This window comes from Mytilus californianus, unplaced genomic scaffold (genome assembly GCF_021869535.1).
Source record: "Mytilus californianus isolate M0D057914Y unplaced genomic scaffold, xbMytCali1.0.p SCAF_10, whole genome shotgun sequence".
Taxonomy (NCBI): domain Eukaryota; kingdom Metazoa; phylum Mollusca; class Bivalvia; order Mytilida; family Mytilidae; genus Mytilus; species Mytilus californianus.
Window position 1 is genome coordinate 29,823,833 of NW_026262582.1, and position 24,788 is coordinate 29,848,620.

The window sequence follows — 24,788 nt, forward strand, 5'->3', positions numbered from 1 at the left end:
TTCTCTTTATATTTAAGCACCTAATTATTCTCTATCTTGTAAACCCCCATCCACACCCTCTTATATCGGTACTAAGAAATAGCCTAGCTGACCAGAAAAACTAGAGTTATCAAGGTAATACAAATTTGTGAATATTTTCTATTTTCTTTTTCATTACATATATATTTGTTTTGTTATCCTGTCGATATTATGTACTTATATTTTGGTTGTAGAAGATCATGCTTCTCTTAGGTTGTCTATGCCGTCTCTGAATAAATTAGTTGGATTCGTATCTGATTGATACTTTAGTCTGGGAGAACATAGTTTATGCAGAACATGTAAATAAGTGTTTATTTTCTCTATATAAGTATTTCTCATTACGACATACTAGTAGCATAAATACAGACTAAGAAGAAATAGTATTTCTGTGTAGATCACAAGGTTTTTTTGCTAATTGTCTTTTATATAACACTCGGATAAACTCACTATGGACCAATTTTTCATTCAGAAAGACCTAGATGGAGTACCCCATAAGTTTTGAAATTTAAAAGTAATTTTCAACAACCTCAAAATGTTTTACAGGTGTTACAAAAGCAGTGCCTTGCTTTTGGTACATTTTTAAGTCTTGCATAAGAAAGATGCTGCCAATGCATAGATGAACCTTCGGCTGTTCTGTTATTTGGTCGGGTTGTTGTCTCTTTGACACATTCCCCATTTTCTCAATTTTATGAACTACACATAGCACTTGTTTATTATTCGTATGCATCACTTTTGCAAAAAATGTAGATATATACATTACATTCAACTTTGAAAGAATAAATACTGTCAATCGATAGCCATACATGCATCGTCTGTGCAATTTTTTGTTCCCCCGGGGTGGTACCAAGTTTTTCAGGTCTTATCTCTCTCTCGAAACTGTGCAGCACATGAAACAACCATAATCGGAGATTAGCATCAAACATCCATGGCCTTTCCCAATATACATTCCGTTCGGACATTTTCCCCAAGAAGAATTATGTTTTTGAATAGTTCTATATAAAACGTACGACAGCAAATCTTCACCCTCTTCAGTTAACAGAAACAACTTATTAAAGTTTTTGTTTGGTGCTCTAGCTTTCATAAATTTTATAGTCCTTGAATCACGTTTCCACAGTTGAATATAGATGTCCTTCTCAAAGTGCGCCAAATCCTGCTTAAGTTCTTCAAATCAGTCGAACTTAGCGTTTAGTTCACTGAAGTTTTTTTTGACAACGAAGTAATTGTTGTTTCTATTTTCGAATGTCAACGTTCAACAGAAATTTACGTATTCTAATAATGCTGTATGTACATGTAATTTCAAGAATTATGTCCACCAAAAATGAATTAAAACAATCTGAAATAAGACCGACAAAATAGCAAAACTCTATATACCTGATCGGAGTCGACAAAATTGCCACTGCAAAAAAAAAAAAAAAAAAAAAAATTAAAAATACGACTAACGGTTCGTATGAAATGGCTATAGGCCACAGGCACGTGAAAACACATTTACATAGAATAGAATAAAATAGAATAGAAAATTTTGTTTTAAGTCGGGGTTACATGCATGAACATTACAAACATAAGCTCTGTAGAGCTTTTTGTCGACATTAATAACAATAACAACACATACAATATTAAGACATATAGGCCATATAAAACATATATATTAGACATACAAAGTAAGACAGTTGTATTGCATAAGCCAATAATGTTCATCATATAAAAGCAAGCACAAACAAGTAATTAAAGCACTAAACTAGATTATAAGCACATACAAAGCAGACGAAATAAATAAAGCAAAACTAGTTCCAAAAGTTGCATGGAAAACATAAAATCAAAAGCTTGAGTTGTCATTCCAGTTGTTGATCATACTTTTAAACTGGTTCAGATTCGCGTCAGGCAGCTCATTCCAGAGTGTAGTTCCAGCATACCTTAATGAATGAAGTCCAAATTGTGTTGTTCTCATCTGTGGTACTTCAACAATCTGTTGCTTTCTAAAGATAAGGTACCTTTTTAAAAATTAATAATATCAATTCATAGAGATAAACCGGTGACTCTTTGCCCAGTGTAATATTTTAAAAACTTCTATTGCCATCATTCGTAGAAGTCTTATTTTTAAAGAAGAAAACCAGATTTTAACAAAAGAGTTTCATAGTCACTACTAACATGCATCTTCATAGATGAACCTCAAGGCACGTTCTTGTATTTTTTTCCATTTTTTCTAGTGTTAACCTCCCGGCACAAATATGCCAAACTATATATATATAGGACAAATGTTGAAATTAGACAGTAATATATGAGTGATGAATAGTTAACCTTCCCAATTCAGATAGATGTTTCCCAGTTCTTTTTAGTACATTTAACTGCCTTGATGCTTTTTTACAAATTTCAGAAATATGTGTCACGTTTAAACTTAAGTTGACAATCTATTGTCACTCCCAGGAGCTTTACCTCAGTGTCACATAAAATTTCATTCCCATCCAAATTGAATTTAATATCCCCACTTTTAGATTTATTGCATGCCAATGGCAATAGCCTGAAATTTATCCGGATTAGCTTTCATTTTGTTATTAGCGAACCAATCTATTAAAACTGCACTTTCCTTTTCCAAAGATTTAACTAATCCGTTAAGATCTGGTCCTGAGTGTGACAATTTATCTATATGATATGCCTTAACATAACATAAAGCTAGGACTAATATATAACATAGTCCAGCCCTAGCCTCAGTGACTTATTTTCAATTTTTATTTTTTTGTTGTTGTCACCAGAGACATATAATATTATATGTCTCTGTTGTCACTGTGACAAAAAAAAAAAAAATGAAAATAAGTCATGCACTGAGGCCAGGGCTGGACTAATATATAACCGTAATAGTCCCAGCATTAAGACAGGGCTGCCAAGTCTCACGTAGCATGAGACTCGCGCATTTTCATGCTTATTTGGCGGCATTTTCCCTTTGATCTATTGTTTTTTTCTCTTTGATCTTTACGATTTTGGCCGGCAAATCTCACGCATTTGCATCATTAAAAGTTGGCAGAACTGTTAAGATAGAAAGGTTAGTTTTGTCAGAGACAATTAAGTGCTTGTTACTTTCAGGATCAGTTACTATAAGGACACTTATCCTGGAAATTTTTTCAATATCAAGAGTCTTAGATCATTACCAGATACAGAAAGGCGTTATTTTCTTATTTCCGATATTTAGCGCGGGATTGTTATAGGGCGAGTACACCAGTATTATATTTGAACATATTTACCTGGATACGCTCCCCTAGACAATAGCGTCTCTATGTAAAATTGAAAAAAAGAAGGTTCTTCACGAGTTTTTAATTTCAAGACTTCTGGATTTCAAGTATGTCTTCTTTAAATTTTATAACTGCAAAGATCCATCTTCATATATAGATGTTCAGTTTTTAGCTTAATATTCATGATATTTGTGTACTCTCATGTTCCTAGAAAATCTTTTGGCCTTCATAAATTTGTATTTTTTCCTAGCTAGGGGAAAGTTAGTCCAAATAATTATGACGTCTTGCAAGGCTATTTAAATTTTTTTCTGTGACGCCTTCGTACGACAGCGTCACAGAAAAAAATTGAAATAGCCTTGCATGACGTAATATTAATAATTATTTGGACTAGGGGAAGGTCTATTAACCAGTTAGGGGACTTACTTAAATGAGTGATTTTCTAAATCACTGATTCAAGTAACATTTAATAATAATAATGTCCATAAAGGTTGGAAGTAAGAGTTGTCTTTCTTTAATAATCACCTACATGTATTTAAGTAGTACAAATTAATCACTAGACTAAGTGATCTGATTTTATTTTAGCTTTAAATATAGAATACTAATGATCCAGGGACTAATTATGTTGCTCAAATTATCAGAACCAACATCTGTGTTGATAGAATGATCGAGTCATGTCAGGTGATGACCTTGTACTTAATCTAGGATAATGACATAAAATTTTTCAAATTCAAAAATATTATCTGGCACAGAATGAACAAGAATATTTTTTTTATTTAAAGTTTGCAATTTAAGCTTTATCAGTGTTAGAATCATCAAAGTGAATATATTTTAGAAAACATATTTATTTGTGAGTTCATTCAAAATTTTATTTACTTATTTTGTTATGTTGATTAATTTTATCTGTTTTCAGTTCATCAAAATTAGCAGACGGTCATGGAAAGGGCACAGGCTTCTATTTTATTAATCAAAAACATTTCATACACATACATATATTTAAATAATATACAATACAATCATGACAATAAAATAACAAAATGTTAAAAACAACAAAACTAATCTTATTATTATATATAAGAAGCAAAATTTTAACAAATTAAGCCAGGTAAATTATGTTTTGACAGTAATAAAAGCTTCACAGTTAGGGAGCTACCATTTGATTTTTATGGGGGGGCTAGGATGAAAAATTTTGTCCTGCTTTTTTTTTTAGTTGTAATCTCTGTCCTGCCTTTTTACTTTTTACTCTATTCCGTCCTGCCTTTTTTTTTACTAGTTTATCCTGAATTTTTTTACACAAATTGTCATCCTGCCTTTTTTTTTTACCAAGTTGCTCATCCTGCCTTTTTTTTTTCTCAAAACTCCTGTCCTGCCTATTTTTTTCAAATTTCATCCTAGCCCCCCATAAAAATCAAATGGTAGCTCCCTTACTAATTTCCAAATGTTGCATTTCTTACTCCTTTCTGACATTCACACCCTACCATGTCTTCTACTGAATCACATTTGCCACACTCACAATTACATTCCACCACACCAGTTTTATAATATGGTTTACCTTTCATGCTTATTGTTTTCTGTGTTCCGAAAAAATCAGGAGATGTTCTCTCTCAAAAAGTTCAGTGTCAAATTCTATATATATACCCCACCTAAAAAACTTGTAAAACAAAATTCTAAAGCATTAGCATTTGCAAACAACCCACAGTCTATTATGCTGTTTTTTTCAATTTTATTCTGAATAAATAATGAGGAGTTAAAACAATAAATATCTTCTCATTATAAGTATTCATTACCACACACTCCGTTTACGGATGACATAACAGAATACACAAATGCACAGATAAAAAGACTTGCCGTAAAGTTTCGCACGTGCCAACCAAATATTTAGCAATAGGATGACTATTCTGGCAGATTTCTGAGGAATTAATTTATTATCAAATGAAAATTTAAAAATTTTCTTATAATTTATTGTTCAAACTTTACTATTAATACCAATAAACATGATAAAAAATAAAGATAACTTTAAAATCTAAACGTAAATCTACTGTACTGACAGATTTATATAGAAATACATAGACTGATTTTCATATTTCCGAATATACATTTGTAGAACTGAAAACTTTAAAAAGAAATAACAATTTCATTCCAGACAATCATGACAATAATTTTAAATAAGAAACTCAACTTTGTTTTTTGATTCGAAACAAATTTCTTCACGTCAAGACATAATAAGCTACTGCCCTGGCAGATTTGTTCAAGTTTTACTTTAAAAGAGAAAATTATTCAAATTCTTGATTTTTTGTCGAACCTGCGACTTTTGTCGCAGAAAGCTCAACATAGGGATAGTGATCCGGTGGCGGTGTTAGCTAACTTCTTAAAAGCCTAATATTTCAGAAGGTAGAATACCTGGATCCTTCATACTTTGTATACATAGATGCATTATAAGATGAAGTTTCCGTCTGTCATATGTCCATCGACCTTGACCTCATTTTCATGGTTCAGTGACTACTTGAAAAAAAGTTAAGATTTTTAGTATTCTTAATTTCTCTGTTAATAATAGCACAAACATTTTATGCCAGACAGTTGTTTTGGAGAAATTATTTCAAGGGTCCGTTCGCCTTTATACTTGTTTGTACAGGGTCCCTTCCTCCTAATTGTTATTTTGCTTTGTTGTCTACAGTCTTTAATATTGTATAATGGTATAATTAAGAAATAATTCATGGCAGCTGCAAAGACTTCTTTTCATTTAGACATGTTAGACGAAAAATGAAAACAAATCCACCATGTCTACAGCTGCCATGAATTATTTTGATTCTTACATAGGACAAATACGGTAATTTTGTCAACCATGAAAGTATACACATGATCATGATGATACTGTTTGGCTTTTCTGTTTTACCCCATTATACACGATATAAGAATATTAATTTTATTATATATATTATCCAATGTCAAATGATGAATAAAAAACTCTTATTTTTCATTCTTTTTTCTTATCTAATTTTATTACATTATGAGGCGTACAAGAAGCCTGAAAATGACCAGTGTTCACATTTGACGCTGGAAGCAAACATATGATGTCACATTGTTCAGTTACCATTTAGACTATCACATCATTTTGCGGAATTTTCGTTTTATGAATTTTTAGGCCAAAATAATAACTGAAATGGACTGATTTGTTTATTTTGCATTAAAATAGAGATGATTGTATTTTATTTGAAGCTTGGCCTACATAAAATGTGGGTTTTACTGTTGCAGACTCAGTTTACCTGGTCGTTTAAATAAGATGGGCGTAATGCAGAACAGCCAATTTTGTGTATTAAGGCGTTTGCACTAAAAAGTAGAAATACTGTGATTATACTGGTTGACGATGTATAGGTCATCATATTAAAATATATATTATATGAATATGTTCATAAGTGTTTCTCATTTCTCGTTTTTTATATAGATTAGACTGTTGGTTTTCCCGTTTGAATGGTCATGATGGTTTTACACTAGTAATTTTTGGGGCCCTTAATAGCTGGCTGTTCGGTGTGAGCCAAGGCTCTGTGTTGAAGGCTGTACTTTGACCTATAATGGTTTACTTTTATAAATTGTGACTTGGATGGAGAGTTGTCTAATTGGCACTCATACCACATCTTCTTATATCTATACATGCTATATATGATAGAGTATGTTAAAGTGTGATGAAAATTTTGAATATTTATGTTGTATTGCCATCATTGCTGCTACATAAAACAGCTGAAAACCATTTAGTTATATGTACAAAAATGTATGTACATGTATTTATCTTTGAAGAGATTTATTATAAGTCCTTGACCGGTATCACGGGTAATTGTGCCAATTTGTGGACAGGATACACTTTGGGTGCCCTTCAGCATGTTCAGTGAGAGTACCCCACATGACTCCCCATGTTTAATTCTGATTTAATTTTTATTTGATATTTAACATGTTTACTTAAATTGTTTTTATTTGGAATACTGTAAATTCAGAAATTATTGCGTGCATTTATTATCGCGATTTTGTCATTTTAGACTAAAATGAGATTTTAATTTTTGCGATATTCAGAAAAATCCTATTTGGATACATATAACAAATTTCAAAATGCGAGTTTTAATTATTGCGATTATAACCCTGTCGCATTTTTCGCAATAATAAAAACATCGCAATAATTTGTGAATTTATAGTATAATACATTGTAAAAGTCATTCAAAACAATCATAAACAACTATAACAAGACATTACTCTTAACAAAGCCATTTAAGACACATCATGCATAATTTATTTTCCTAACTGTGAACACCATTGAACACTGTTATTTTAAACAGTAATGAAATATTTTTAAAAAAATACTGAAATAAAAAACACAATTATTCAACTTCCACATATATATATATATATATATATATATATATATATATATATATATATATATACAATAAATAACAAATTTGTAAAAACATCAACACAGTTGAGATCAAAGGAGCCAAGCTGTGAAATAAATTCCCTTTCATGTCTTACAATTCATACATGCAATGATTTTATTCATTCCAAGCTGACTAGTTTACTTAAAAAAATAATTTTGAAAGGATCATGTTCACTGATTTGATTCAAATATTTATATTTGACTTATAACAATCTTAAACACATATTCAAATTATAAAAAGTCTAAAAAAAACAATTCACGATGCATAGACTCGATAGTATGTATCAGCATTTCGTGTGTATTTTAGTCTAATTAGATGCCATCTAATTAACCATCCAGGTGACCTCCGAAGACTGCTGACGGTCATATAACCTGATATAAACATAAAAATAGATATAAATAGATTGTGAACTCGTGCAACTGGATTTTTCTAGGTCTGTTTGATTTCATATATAGGTTAAGAAAATATGTTAATAATCGTTTTTACCTGTATACATGTATAAGAATGAGTTTTTCTAGATCGAATCAGTCAACCAAATGGTTTACCCTTGTTTTAACTTCCAATGTTTACATTTTTTTCCATTTGGTAACTGAACACGCCTAGTTCATGAGTAACCCATCTCTAGCTATAGGAACCAATTAAAGTTCACATGAATACGGATTCAATAAGGTCAAATTATTCACTTGCAAATTAAAAGTGAATTATTATTTCACTATTTCACTTAGCTTTCATTAATGATTTAACAAAAAAAATAATCATATTATATTTTTTTTATATCTATAGTAGCTAACAAACTGGCTAATGCCCCTTTAATAATAACAAATGTAACATTGAAGCCAATCATTGTTCAAAAACAAGCAACTTATTATCTTGTTATACAGTACATGCAGTACCAATTACACAGTGTTAAAATAGTTTCAAATTTAAAGGAGACAATCTTAGTTTATAGTTTGATGCCTATGAGACTAAGACCAACATACATGACATAGAAAAAAAGTATCAAGGATTTAATCACTGCCAGAGGTTTTCAAGTTGCATGCGTTTGTGATCATTTCTTAGATACTTCCTCAACAATTATCAATTAATTGACTTTTATTTAACTTTGCAAAGACAGAAATTACAAGATATGTGAAAAAGAAATAAGGAGCCTCCCATTTTGGTAATTGAATACAAGTAATATTATTCATCAGTTAGGTTTTTGTGACATTTAGTTACAGTCTCGTGAAAGTACAATATACATGTATGTCTGAAAGCTTTGTTTATTTGTCCATGATATTAGTGGCTATGGTTCCAATATATGATTATATCAAACACACTTTTCTTAGGACAAAACAAATATTCCTCAATTTGAGCTTATAGATCTAATACCTGTTTATTACCAGCATGACTAGGGGCGGATCCCTGATTTGTGAAAGGGGGGCCTAATTCCTGATAATTAAATAATTTACAATGTATACTGCCAGGCAGAGCTGAGTGAAGTAGAAAATAAATTGATGATTTTAACTAGAAATTTATATATATCGTAAAAAAAATAATTTTGAGATCTACTCCCCCCATCTAGCATGTCTAGATCTTCCACCTTTATATCATGGTCTCATAATCATATAGAAAGAAATAATAAAATGAAATCTTTTTTTCCGCAATCTGTGAAAATGTGTATTGTATGTCAGTAAAAATCATGTTTTCTTTGTAAACTGTATAAACACCTAGTAGTCCATTATGCATTCAACTCATTCACTGAATTGGTTAATGACCCAGGGAAAGATAATGTACCCTACCTATATTGGTTGGGTTCCCTTAAGTAAATGAAGGCCATCTTTTACATAATTTTTGTGAATTAACAATATTATGAATATATCCCTGTTTTATGACATGTATGAGCCACCCTCCACTGATGGGCACATGTTTTTTCTTAAAGTATTACCAGAACGACAAATACCCTTGTGACAACCATGCGTCTTCTTTGTACCAATTTCTTTAAAATCCTACCAAAAATCACATCACAATAATTTTTGAAAAAATCCTGATTTATATGAAATATAGAGCGGAAGACGCAGGTGGTGAACATGGTGAACACTTATTGTATTATTCTGTAGCTGTTTTTTTTGTTATCTAATTGAGTTTTATTATCTTTGTAGGAAACTCTTCATGTAAAGAAGTTAAAGAACAATGGATAAAGTGCTGATTTCATCTTGTAACAGCTATTGTAGATACATGGTTTTTAAGAAACTGTTAAAGCCTTTGAGACAAAGTCAGTACTTTCTGTCTACCTTGACTTGTCAGAAAAATATTTGTTTGTCTTCCCAGCCAAGCAAAATTAGTTCACAAACTGGAGAACAAACTTCAAAACTGTTTCATTGTGGTGGAAGAAACAATTCATTTTGTGTTCAAGTGTGCCATTTTCATGGAAGCAATTATTACAGTTCAAGAAGGAAAATGAATAAAAGGTCTTCAAATGAAGAAGAAAGAATTCTTGAAAATTGGAATTGGAACATTAACTCTGATCCAGGTCTTGGTTCATTGTATGATGAAATGAACAAAGAATTGTCAACCATTGAATGTAAAACTGAGAAGAAGGAGTCACAAGAAAATGATTATGGTATTTCAGGTAAACAACAAATCATATAATGTATACATGTATATAGCACTTTTATTGCTGTTCTTCATCTCAAAGTCACAGTGAGGCCTTCAACACAGAGAATAAAACTCTCACCTCACTGCAAGTTTAAGATTGCCCCTAGCACCAGTTTGTTTTTGTTTTTTTTCCTTGAGCAGCAGAATATATACTTGATATATTCAGTGATTTTTTTCTTATTTCATTCTTGTCCTTTAATGCATGAAATATTTGCCACTGTATGGAAAGAACACAATAATCAAACAATTCAAAAGCTTTATGAAACCCTAATCCGTATACAGTCATGTCACTTAAAAAACATCTTCTTGAGGTATTATTATATATTGTGTATACATGCATGTAGTATGACTTTTTCAATATCACACACCGTACCTTGCCGTATGATAGTTAACCAATAAAGTCCAGGGCTCGACAATAACGCTTGTCCGATTGTCCGGTACCAGAGGAAAAAAACGTCGGACAAGTAAAAGCCATATCAAGCTTGTCCGACGGGACAAGTAAAATCATTCTGTAGAAAATAAATAAAATCCAACTTTGATGATCAAAGTAATAAACAAAAAAAACAAGAAAAGAAGATAAAAACAAATTTTAATTTGACGTGTTTACTTGCGATCGATAATTTAAAACTGGTTCTTTGTCAGATACTTTATAATAGATAAAAGGCATACTATTCTCAGAAACCAGTCTTACCAATCGGAATCAACGGTGCGCTTTGTATATAAGGTAACAAGACAGTTCGGCACCGGCACGGAAACGAATCGGCTCCATGTTTAATAAACAGTTCGGCACTGTTGGAGACATTTCGGGACCAAGACAAACCAGTACATCGTTTCCCTACGTTTTGCTGTTGCTTTATAATAAATATATGAAAATATTTTAAAAATAAAAATGAAGAAATAATTGACCATAAAATTCAGAAAATCATATTTGATCATATTTAAACAAACAATATTTTATTGTGTTTGAATAAACATTTTAATATATTAAGGTTCATGTGGACCCTTTGGCTAAAATGGCTGCGTTTTCACCTCAAAATTTACTCTGAGTACAGACAAACCTGTGCATCTGGAAAAGTTTTAAGGCATAGCATGCCCTAGATAAATAAATTTCAAATGCATTGTATGTTTTAGAAAATTTTATACTTAACTGGATTTTGCAGTGCACTTTTTTTCGTCCCTGCAGAAGATGATAAAATTAACAAACAGATGAGTTTTACTTGATATGGTCCACTCAGGTACACAGTTTAAATCACCAATTATTGTCAGGTATCTATTGTCCATCTATTGTCCATGTCAATCAATACAGTTCACTTCAATTATTACCTGTGGGGAAGTTCTCAAACCTCTTTCACAACTTTGTTTATTTTGGCACCTTCTAGAGAAATGAAAAAAAGTGCACTGCAAAATCCTGTTAAGTTTTTAATTTTCTAAAACATAAAATATATGTGAATTTTATTTATCTAGGGCATGCTATGCCTTAAAACTTTTCCAGATACACAGGTTTGTCTGTACTCAGAGTAAATTTTGAGGTGAAAATGTAGCCATTTTAGCCAAAGGGTCCACATGAACCTTAAAAACAAAGCTGATTGTAGTAAGGCATTAATCATAATAATCAATATTTTATCAACATAAAGGACCAGGATACAAACCAAATGAGTGTAGACTGACAGGCCTACAAGACTGTACCTGATGTGTAGAGTCTGATGAGACTTTGGCATTGATGAAAACTAAAACCTAAGTCCTGTGACAAGACATGACTAGATTCAGTTGTTCTCGGCTCATATTTTTGAAAAGGATATCAAGAGATATAAATCAAATTCTGTTCTATTGTTTTTATTCATGTTGTTCATTGAATCAACCTAAAATGCAAAAAAGGTTAATACAAAGGTTTTTTCTTGGATAAGTTACAATTCCATTCGGACAAGTAAGTTTTGGTATGTACTTGTCCTATTGGGCAAGTTGAAAAAAAAGTTATTGTAGAGGCCTGAAGTCACTCGAGCAGAGTTCTTAATTTGGGATTATATTTAATGTCTCAAGTTGATCATGTTGATATGGTTGTGATATTGAAAGAAACCAATAGCTGCCATACGACATGTATAAATAAATCTTTTTTTTATTTATTTTCTAGGAAATCTGACAGATGAGAGAATAGAAGAATTAACCAAGTCCTTTAATCAGACCAGTACAACTATAGAAGTGGAAGATTTATCTTTGGAAGAAGTCGACGATGTCCAGCCGAAGTGGGTCCCTCCTGTTGAATTGAAAAGTAAGTACATTTTGTACTGTAAAAAGGAATATATTTGGGCTGTTGTAAAATTTTAATTATTTGGCACCTAAGTTGAAGGTGCTAAATCAGTCCATTCTTTTATTTGAAATTAAAAGTTTTTTGGTACAGGGATCAATCCTTTCCAAAAATGTTTGAGCCACAAACTTTCCTTTGCTTTTTATACGACCGCAAAAAAATTTTGTGGTCGTATATTGGTATGACGTTGGCGTCGTCGTCGTCGTCGTCCGGCGTCGTCGTCCGAAGACACATTGGTTTTCGCACTCTAACTTTAGTTTAAGTGAATGGATCTTTTTGAAATTTGACCATAAGGTTAAATACCACAAAAGGAAGGTTGGGATTGATTTTGGGGGTTATGGTACCAACAGTTAAGGAATTAGGGGCCAAAAAGGGGCCAAAAATAAGCATTTTCTAGTTTCCAGACAATAAATGTGGAACGGTGTATGGATCTCTCTGAAATTATACTACAAGTTTCCATACCACAAAGGGATGGTTAGGATTTGCTTTGGGGGGTTATGGCTCAAACCGTTTAGGAATTAGGGGCAAAAAAGGGGGAAAAACAAGGTTGTCCTGGTTAATGGACAAATACTTTAGTACAAAACATAATTTAAAGCAGTGTAAGGGAGATAAATCAAATACATCATTGAAATTATCTCCCTTACACTGCTTTTAAATTATGTATAAAGTAATGGTTAATGAACAATAAAGATAATTTAAAACAGTGTAAGGGAGGTAATCCAAATACAACGTTTTGGTTACTTCCCTTACACTGCTTTTAAATTATGTTTAAAGAAATACATATTTATAAAGGAAGACCAGTAAAAATATCTGCAAATGTTGCATCTTTTTTTTTTACAAAAAAATCCATATGAAAGATTTGACACTATATTTTTAATTCTATTATAAAATAGATTAAGTTAGCACTATGGTAAATTTAAATGGGTAATTATGGTTGCCAACTCCAAGTTAAAAAAACATGGTTCTGATGATTTTTTCACTTCAAACCTCTACCACTACCTTTTTATACGACCACAAAAAATTTTTCCAGTCGTATATTGGTATGATGGTGGCGTCGTCATCGTTATCGTCTTAGTCCGAAGACACATTGGTTTTCGCACAATAACTTTAGTTTAAGTGAATGGATCTCTATGAAATTTTACCATAAGGTTCAATACCATAAAAGAAAGGTTTGGATTGATTTTGGGGGTTATGGTACCAGCAGTTAAGGAATTAGGGGCCAAAAAGGGGCAAACAATAAGCATTTTTCTAGTTTCCAGACAATAACTTGTGGAACGGTGTATGGATCTCTCTGAAATTATACCACAAGTTTCTATACCACAAAGGGATGGTAAGGATTTGATTTTGGGGGTTATGGCTCAAACCGTTTAGGAATTAGGGACAAAAAAGGGGAAAAACAAGGGTGTCCTGGTTAATGGACAAATACTTTAGTACAAAACATCATTTAAAGCAGTGTAAGGGAGGTAACTCAAATACATCATTTGAATTACCTCCCTTGCACTGCTTTTAAATTATGTATAAAGTAATAGGTTAATGAACAATTAAGACAATTTAAAAGCAGTGTAAGGGAGGTAATCCAAATACAACGTTTTGATTACCTCCCTTACACTGCTTTTAAATTATGTTTAAAGAAATGCATATTTATAAAGGAAGACCAGTAAAAATATCTGCAAATGTTGCATCTTTTTTTTTTTACAAAGCAATCCATATGAAAGATTTGACACCATATTTTAAATTCTATTATAAAATAGATTAAGTTAGCACTAAGGTAAATTTAAATGGGTAATTATGGTAGCAAAAACCATTGGAAATTTGAATTGCGATTATGACCATATCTTAAGCATGTTAAGGGAAAGAATTTTTTGGGGAAAAATGGGGGGGGGGGGGGTGAATATAAATTGTGGTGTGACAATATTTTCTCATTTCATTGGGTGGGGGGTTAATACGCTACAGCATAGTGCATTACACAAAAGCAAAAAAAAAAGGGGGGGGGGGGGGGGGGGGGGTAATTTTTTAATTTTTTTTGTGGGTGGAGGAGGGGGGGGATTAGGTTAATTCGCAACAGAAAAGTGTATTGCACAAAAGCAAAAAATTGAATATAAATTCAAATCATATAACCAATTCTAAGTTCTTTGACTACAGTTATTCTGTGTCAGAAACCTTTTATGTGTCAAATTTTTAATTACAATCCAAATTCAGACCTAGCCTGTATCAAGTGTGAATATTGCATCCATTTTTGCCCCAACTGTTCAGGGTTGGACCTCTGTGGTCATATCCAGCTGCGCTAGGCGAAGCAATTTATTGAATTTATCATCAAATCTTCTTCGACTTCGACTTCTACTTTGAATATATTAAACTTACATGTGCAGTGGTACAATCATGGTTTTTCAAATGATTATAACTTGAGAACAGTTAGTGATAGACACATGGGTTCTTCAGTAATGATCATGGGAACATACTGAAAGGTCAATGGTCAATTATGACCTTGACCTTTGATCTTGAACTTTTTTTTCAATTTATTCTATAGGGAGAGGAGTTTATACTTCATGTACTTATGGAGGTTTGTTTGGGAGACTTGGTAACAGCATCCTGTTACAATCATTTCTTGTTTAATAAAATTGAGAATGGAAATGGGGAATGTGTCAAAGAGACAACAACCCGACCATAGAACAGACAACAGCAGAAGGTCACCAACAGGTCTTCAATGCAGCGAGAAATTCCCGCACCCGGAGGCGTCCTTCAGCTGGCCCCTAAACAAATATATATACTAGTTCAGTGATAATGAACGCCATACTAAACTCCAAATTGTACACAAGAAACTAAAATTAAAAATAATACAAGACTAACAAAGGCTAGAGGCTCCTGACTTGGGACAGGCGCAAAAATGCGGCGGGGTTAAACATGTTTATGAGATCTCAACCCTCCCCCTATACCTCTAGCCAATGTAGAAAAGTAAACGCATAACAATACGCACATTAAAATTCAGTTCAAGAGAAGTCCGAGTCTGATGTCAGAAGATGTAACCAAAGAAAATAAACAAAATGACAATAATACATAAATAACAACAGACTACTAGCAGTTAACTGACATGCCAGCTCCAGACTTCAATTAAACTGATTGAAAGATTATGTCTTCATCATATGAATATCAGGCACAATCCTTCCCGTTAGGGGTTTAGTATCATCAGTCAGGGGACTTATTGAAATAAGTGATTTTCAAATCACTTATTTAAGTAGCAAATTCGAAGTTTTGTCACAAATTGTGATTTTGTAGTTTTACCAAAATTTTAAACACATAGCGTTTAGATAATATCTTTTCATTAGTAAAATTGAAAAAAATGAATTTTTTGCTTCTTTTAAGCCGCAAGGTTTATGCCTTTGATGCAATAATTTAGCTGCAAATTCTATTTTAGTTGAACAAATGCTATAAAAATGGCTTTACATAATGAACTGATACTTTCTTAACAGATTTTTCCCAGCAGTGGGAGTATTTTTCCTGTAAAGTTCAAGGTTTCATCTTATAGATTATGTAATAAAATTCTACTGTTCGCGATAAAAATTTCACTGTTCGGGGGGTGTTGAAATTAGTGGGGGTTATTAAAATAATGATACTTAAAGAAGTGATTTTTTGGAAGGAAATTGAGGTATGATACTTAAACAAGTGATTTTTATGTCATTATCCTAGATTTAGTACAAGGTCATCACCTGACATGACCTGGTCATCCTATCAACACAGATGTTGGTTCTGAAAATTTAAGCAACATAATTAGTCCCTGGATCATTAGTATTCTATATTTAAAGCTACAATAAAATTAAATCACTAAGTCTAGTGATTAATTTGTACTACTTAAATAGGTGATTATTAAAGAAAGACAACTCTTACTTCCAACCTTTATGGACATAATGTTACTTGAATCAGTGATTTAGAAAATCACTCATTTAAGTAAGTCCCCTGACTGATCATACCATCATAACATATATGAGAAGAACATAACCCGTGTCATGCCAACAACTGGTTTTAATGCATATTTCTGATAGACTAAATATATTTACTAAATCAATTAGATGCAAACCAGTGAGAAAATAACTTTAATTACACCGATGAATGTCTGGTACAAAATAGTTCACTGTCTGAACATGTAAATGTCATCTGTCAGACATCTAATTAGTATACTAAATAAAACCAGTAGACTTGTATACTATACTACAATTGTTTTCTAATTCATTTGATTTGTTCTAAAGACGTGGACTTTCAGAATTGTCTATTTGCTATACATGTTATAATTGTTTTCCTAAGGGCTTCAATCTGAGGGAAAAAAATTTTGAAAACTCTTGGTTTCCATTTACCTTAGATGACTGTAATTTTTGATACCCCTGCTTTAGAAAAGGTGGGGTATACTGTTTTACCTCTGTCCATCTGTCCATCCAACCGTCCATCTGTCAGTCCGTCCGTCTGTCCCATGAATATTTTTCGTCGCATCTTTCTCAGGAACTACATTACAAGGATTTCTGAAATTTGATTTCAGTGTTTATATGAGTCAGCTATACTGTGTGATGCGTTTTCAGATTCATCACTTAACAACTTCCTGTTTACTGAACACTTATATCATTTTACACATGACATCCAAGTTGAAAATTTTCGTCACATTTTTCTCAGGAACATTACATTTCAAGGATTTCTGAAATTTGGTTTCAGTGTTTATATAAGTCAGCTATACCATGTAATGAGTTTTCAGATTCATCACTCTACAACTTCCTGTTTACCACCAAGTATTTGGGCTGGGGGTATCATCAGTGAGCAGTAGCTCGCAGTTTCACTTGTTTATTCATCCATTCAAACCATGGATAGAATAATAGAAAAATCAAGGAATGTGTGCAACGATCAGAATTCTGTAATATAACAAAATTTGATAAAGGGACAAACAACCAAATGCAATTTAATGACATATATATTTAACATTTCATGCATGGGTAATGGAATTAATTTTTTCCATGATATTGATTTAACAACATCATACATGTATATTTTTGAGGGGAGGGGTAAATTCAACGACTAAACAATCTGTAACTAAGGGAGGCAGCCATTTTGAATTCTGGAATTTATTGGTATGTAGCCATGGTTTCTTCAAGAATAACAAAATAAGCAGATGTCTCACCTTAATTTAGTCTCTGCAACGACGTTTGGAGACTTCTTCTTATTCTTCCACTGCTTTTTTAAATGAACTTGTCCGCAGCAGTTCTTCAAAACTGCTTGTCAGATTTACTTAAGGTTCCATAATATATTAAACTTACATGTGCAGTGGTGCAATCATGGTTTTGTTTGTGCATTGGGGTCTAAAAAGGGGTACTTTGAGGAGCCAAAAGAAGGGAGGGGGCTACTATAGAACCCTATGGGATTTTAAGATTTTTTATTTTCAAATGATTATAACTTGAGAACAATTAGTGATAGACACATGGGGTCTTCAGTAATGACAAGGGGAAGATATGGCCTACTGAAAGGTCAAAAGGTCAATGGTCAATTATGACCTTGACTTTTGACCTTGATCTTCTTTTTTCAATTTATTCAATAGAGAGTCCTTAGGGGTTAATAATTATGGGGATTTGTTTAGAAGACTTTATAACAGCATCCTGTTACAATCATTTTTTGCTTTATCCGTTTTTTGCAAAAAATTTTTTTTGACCTGAAGCTTATACAAAAAGTCTAAAATTGTCTGATGATTACTTTTGATGCCAGAATAGTATCCATGGTGTCATACTGGTAAGGTTTTCAAGACAATAACAGTCATATGACGATGTTGTGTGAGATTTTCGATTTACAGATTTTACACTCAAATTTTTTTTCAAACTGAATACTGTAAACCAACTAATTTTAGCGACTTTCGTGAGAAGAAAAATAACGTGCATTTAAATTAACACAAATATGTAAAACGTAGATCTTTCCTTATTTAACTACATCAAGTAAATTTGAAAATCAGGAAATTAAATTGCTGCGAATTGGGCCAGAAAGGGCTAAACGCGTAATAAAGTATCAGCGAAAATAAGTTGGTTTACAGTTTCTGTTAAGTTTTCACTAGAATAGAGATTTTGAACTCTATTGTATTTTAAGCTTGGCCTAAGTAAAACTTTGTTTTGCTGTCGCACATATCAGTGTACCTAGCCCATTTTGTTTTTACACCTGATAGTTATAGTTTTTTTTTTTTAAATACTGTTCAAATGAAACATTACTGGCAACTTTGAAATTTACATCCAACATTTGCGAGATCATTTCTAATTTGTTTTTGATGTTTCAATTTCAAGCATAAAATATAAGATGTTCCATTTAATAATTTGCTTTTAAACATATTTTTATTATTGCAGGAGGGAGACAGGGAGTATTTGATGTGGAAGAAATTGTAACAGTGCTAAGATCCTCGAATGCCCGAGACATTTGTGTGATTAAGATGCCTGATACTTTACAGATATCTGATTATATGGTGATAGCCACAGGAATATCATATAGACATTGTCGGTCAATGACAAAAGATATCCAATTCATTGTAAGTTGTTGCCATAGTTACGTTTATAGATATAGGAAGATGTGGTATGAGTGCCAATGAGACAACTCTCCATCCAAGTTACAATTTATAAAAGTAAACCCTTATAGGTCAAGGTACAGCCTTCAACACGGAGCATTGGTTTACCAATTAAATTCAGTGTGACTAAGGGCAATGACCAAAGACATTCATTCATTGTAATGTGTTGCCATGGTAATGATTATGATTTAGACATTGTAATGCAATAATGATAAGTGACACACAATTCATCATAAGTTGTTGTCCTAGTTATGAATACAATTGAAACATCAAATGGCAATGACAAAAAAACTTCAAATTATCATTTAGACATTTTTATGAACATGATAAATATAGAAATGATAAATGAACTTAATTTTTGACAGTCAATATTACACTTTACACTGACAGCAGCACTTGTGTGCAAAATACAGTGTTCAGTGGAACCATTTACAATTTTTGTCCTGCTTGTGACAAAGTCACTGAAGGCAAAACAAAGGTGTTGTTTTTACAGCCTCAGGGATGGTGTTGGTGGCGGCAACAATTGACAAGATTTCTGCTTAAGTCAGTTTGATAGGAACTACTTGTCATAGATCAATGATTTTTTTCTGTAAAGTTGCATTACTATCAGTACATTTTGATGCAGTGCCCTCTATGTCATTGTCCAGTAACTTTGAATTAATTAGCAATGTTGCTGCCCATCAGATTGTCTTTTTCTGAACTTTCTGTGGACGGGCGAGACATATCACTACATGTCAATTTTTTTTATACATATATTATAAAAAGAAAGTTGATGGAACATTTAATGAATATGATAGTTATAAAACTTTGATTCAATTCTGTCCATCTATTTTGGGGTTAAAATTTGTAATCAAAGTGCCAGTGTGTCACTTGAAATGATTGGTTGTTTGAAAAGTCGTCTAAAATTATGTGACCTTATGACATCTTTTGTTCTTGCAAATACTGTACACATTATCTTTTTTCTATATAAAAATGTTCGCAGCAAGGATCCATGCTATTTATTATAGGTTAACCAGAACATGGTTTTGGTTCATCATGTTAATCATGTTAATAGTACTTAATTAGAAAAGAAATTAAAATTGACAATCAGACAGTCCAGATGACAAGGAGGTGAATGATCTCAACCATCACCATGATCTCAAGCAAGACTAATGACAGGAACTACTCCAAATTATTCTATTATTGGTAATTCTTTACATTTCTGCACTTTTTCAAATTTTGTTTTACTTTGTCAATATTTTCTATTTTGTAGCACAAGAGGAAAAGATCTAATAAAGATTCTTCTTTGAAAGTTGAAGGTCTAGATTCAGAGAATTGGCTGGCTTTTGATTTAGGTATGCATTTGACTGCTTAAGAAGATATTTCATTTTCTTATTTGTCTGCTGATGTTCTTTACATACAGTATGCAGAACATTTAACCTTTATAATTACCCCCAGTGGTCAAGTGGTCCAAGTAGTTTGTCTACAGTGATTGTTAGCCTGTCAGTGCTAAGATTGTGAGTTCAAATCCCTGCTGGTGGTGAGGTGAGTTCTTTATTACAAGGCTTCTTCGCAGATATCTGAACTGTAAGTTAACAAATTTGTCTTGGTGATGTTTGTGGACCATATTTTGATAAAATTATACAATTAACACTATTATTGGAATTGATAAAAGGAATCTCCCTTTTGATTTTGAAAATTTTCTGGTTGTGGTTCCAGATTTAAGGGACTTTAACCATGTTAACTGTCCAATTGAACTTGTACCATAAGATGAGTATGCTATGATTGATTTAACGGAAACTTTACATAATTGTTGGCATTGGTGAAAGTAAAATAAATTCTAATTTTGAAAATGTTCTGCTTGTCATTCCAGAGAAATTGTACAAATTGTACTTTGATTGTCAGATTAATAAAATACAGTTTATTACATGTCATGCATTAGTCCTAGTATGATTTGATCTATTTACCACAAACTTTACAAATTTGTTGGGATTGGTGAATTTAAACTCACTTTTTATTTAAAAATTTTCTGGTTTGTCTTTCCAGAGTTATGGAACTTTTAACATTCATATTTGACCCAATGTTTATATACCTAAAGATATCTTGGTACATGTTTTCTAGAGTATATTTGGATCAAGTTACTTAATGTTTTCCAATACTTTATACTAGAGTTGTAGGACTTAAACTTACAGATTTGAGGCTGTATTTATTAAATGTTCCTTTATACCTCTGGGATGAGTGCATAGGATTGGTAAAAGTAAGCTGCCTTTTATCCGGTAATTTTGATAATTTTTCGGATTTGTAATATTTTAGTTATCAGACTTTATAAATCATCAGATTTCAGGCATTATGTTCACATGCTGCACACTACCTCAAGTATTCTTGGAACAATTTTCTTTAAACTTTATACTGTTGATTGGGTTAGTGGAAAAAAATCATCAAATTATCTCCCTTTCAATTTTGTATTTTTTTTTTCTATTTGCCTTTCAAGAGTTATATGTGGCTGTTACTGACAAATGTAAGGCGTAAATTATCATTCAGTGGTATTAAAATAATAGATTTTCACTGTTCCCACTCAATTTGCTTTCAGAATTAGATGCATTCTGGGTAATATTTTCAGTGACATAATACAAAACGTGGAGACTGGCATACAATGTCTCAGACATTTAGAAATTCAACCAATGACTTTGGTGTAAAAATATTAAAATTACCTTTAGTCCTTTAGGTTCTGAAAAGGTGAACTGTCAATCTCATTTTATTCATATTCAGACCTAAGGGAGCTACCATTTGATTTTTATGGGGGGGCTAGGATGAAAAATTTTGTCCTGCATTTTTTTTTTAGTTGTAATCTCTGTCCTGCCTTTTTATTTTTCACTTTATTCGGTCCTGCCTTTTTTTTTAAAGTTTATCCTGACTTTTTTTTACCTAAATTGTCATCCTGCCTTTTTTTTTACTCAAAACTCCAGTCCTGCCTATTTTTTTCAAATTTCATCCTAGCCCCCCCATAAAAATCAAATGGTAGCTCCCTAACTTTATTAGATTGACATTTACTGAATACAAATTCAGGAATAGATTACGTCAGCTGTATTTAGAAAAACCTTTCGACATTTTTGGTCCTCAATGCTATTCTTCTTTATCTACCCTTTTTTAACATTTTTGATTCAAGTGTCACTGATTAGTCTTTTGTAGACAAAGCACACTTTTGGCGCACAACATTTGAATCCTGGTATCTATAATGAGTTTATTCACAAATATAATTGTTTTATAGGTAACATAATTCTGCATCTGTTTACACCTGAGACTAGAGAATTATATGATTTAGAGAGTTTATGGACGGTAGGAGAGAAGTATGACGACAAATGTCAGGAAATTGAAGACGAATTCGGTCTACAACAAACAGACTTGGATTGGCTCAAGCAACTGGATTTAGAATTGACATCGGACAGAAACACTTCTTAATACGACAAACAGACTTGGATTGGCTCAAGAAACTAGATTTAGAATTGACATCTGTCAGAAAAACTTCTTAATACAACAAACAGACTTGGATTGGCTCAAGAAACTGGATTTAGAATTGACTACGGACAGAAACACTTCTTAAGACAACAAACAGACTTGCATAATTAAAATCTCTGATTTAAATTTGACATCTTCAGGAAAAACTTAATTTTCAAAACTGAGCTTTTGAGGCAATTATATTCAAATATTTGACATCAGTCAACTTTTGTAAACATGAATTTTGTTAAACAAAAAAGTAGTTAAACGGGGAAAAAATGTATTGTAATCATGGTAATAAAGGCATACTGACAGATTAACTCATTAAGTCTTTTTCGTGGCATTGACAAAGTCACAGAGGAAAGACGGCATGCTTGATAAAGTTTAAGGACTATTAACATATCAGTTTTATTTGGTATGCAGTTGTTAAAAAGGTCTAAATACCCAGCTAATGATTTTGATATTCAATAACCGGCCCTTCTGTCGGTTAAACAGTTAAGCAATTAATCGTTCACAACACTAATTATTAAATAATGCATCAAGCTTTATCTGGTTATTCCTTGTTTTCAGTTCCTGCAATGTCCTACTCTCTGTTTCTGAAAACTTCAAAGGGGTGGAATAATTAACAAGCTTCAGCTCACAGTAAATCTTAGATTTTTTAGATCTCAATGATGATATTATTATGATAAAATTGTATAAATAATAAAATTTTATTGCAAAAATAGGAACAAGTACTGTTGTAAATATAAAATAAGAATATAAATTATTATTGCCGATAGCACAACTATGCAAAGAGACAAAATGAAGCTGATCTTAGCAACTACAGGTAACTGTAACAGAGACCAAAACCAATACTGTATGGTCAGCTGTAAAAGGCCCTAAAATGACAAAATATGAAACAATTCAAATGATAAAAACAAGTCAGTCAGTCTTCTTAGCGCTCTCATGTGTACAATTCTTGCCAGATTTTTATGAAACTTATATTATAGGTTTATATCAGCAATATCTTAGATGAGTTTGAAAATCAGCGTGGATCAATTATTTTTAAGCAAGTAATGCCCTTGGGAACGTTAATTATATGGAAAATTGCATCATTAGTGCTTTCATTTTTGTCGAGCCTCCACAAATATTCACTCTGTGGTTAAAGTTTTTGAAATTTTAATAACTTTCTTAAACTATCCTGGATTTCTACCAAACTTGGACAGAAGCTTGTTTATGATCATAAGATAGTATCCAGAAGTAAATTTTGTAAAAATAAAATTCCATTTTTTCCGTATTTTACTTATAAATGGACTTAGTTTTTCTGCCGGGAAATATTACATTCACTCTGTGGTTAAAGTTTTTAAAATTTAAATAACTTTCTTAAACTATCCTGGGTTTCTACCAAACTTGGACAGAAGCTTGTTTATGATCATAAGATAGTATCCAGAAGTAAATTTTGTAAAAAAAAAAATCCATATTTTCCGTATTTTACTTTTAAATGGACTTAGATTTTCTGCCAGGAAACAACACATTCACTCTGTGGTTTAAGTTTTTAAAATTTTAATAACTTTCTTATACTATTTTGGATTTGTACCAAACTTGGACAGAAGCTTGTTTATGAACAAAAGCTAGTATCTAGAAGGAAATTTTGTAAAAAAATAAATCCATTTTTTCCGTATTTTACTTTTAAATGGACTTAGATTTTCTGCCAGGAAACAAAACATTCACTCTGTCGTTAAAGTTTTAAAAATTTTAATAACTTTCTTATAATATTTTGGATTTGTACCAAACTTGGACAGAAGCTTGTTTATGATCAAATGCTAGTATCTAGAAGGAAATTTTGTTTTCTTCCAGTTAACATTACATTCAGTCTGCAGTTAAAGTTTTTAAACATTTATTAGATTCATAAACTATCCTGGATTTTTACCAAACTAGGACAGAAGCTTCTTACAATCAAAAGATATTATCAAGAGGAATATTTTTATTGATTTACTTCCTCATTTTTGTTGAGCCTGCGATTAACAGAAAAAGTAGGCGAGACACTGGGTTCCGCGGAACCCTTACGAATTTTTACAATTCTTGCCAGATTTTTATGACACTTATATCATAGGTTTATATCAGCAATGTTTTTAACGAGTTGAAAAATCAGTGCCGATCAATTATTTTTA

At 32.0% G+C, this 24,788-nt stretch overlaps 1 protein-coding gene across 1 annotated transcript; it reads left to right on the forward strand.

The window, feature by feature from the left end:
* Positions 1 to 3,264: 3,264 nt before the first annotated feature.
* Positions 3,265 to 23,326, forward strand: LOC127717911 (uncharacterized). The gene is made up of 6 exons (XM_052223779.1): positions 3,265 to 3,346; positions 9,796 to 10,265; positions 12,420 to 12,557; positions 18,950 to 19,128; positions 20,417 to 20,498; positions 22,412 to 23,326. The coding sequence occupies exons 2-6, from the start codon at positions 9,827 to 9,829 to the stop codon at positions 22,600 to 22,602; spliced, it is 1,029 nt and encodes a 342-aa protein (XP_052079739.1). The 5' UTR covers positions 3,265 to 3,346; positions 9,796 to 9,826; the 3' UTR covers positions 22,603 to 23,326.
* Positions 23,327 to 24,788: the final 1,462 nt, after the last annotated feature.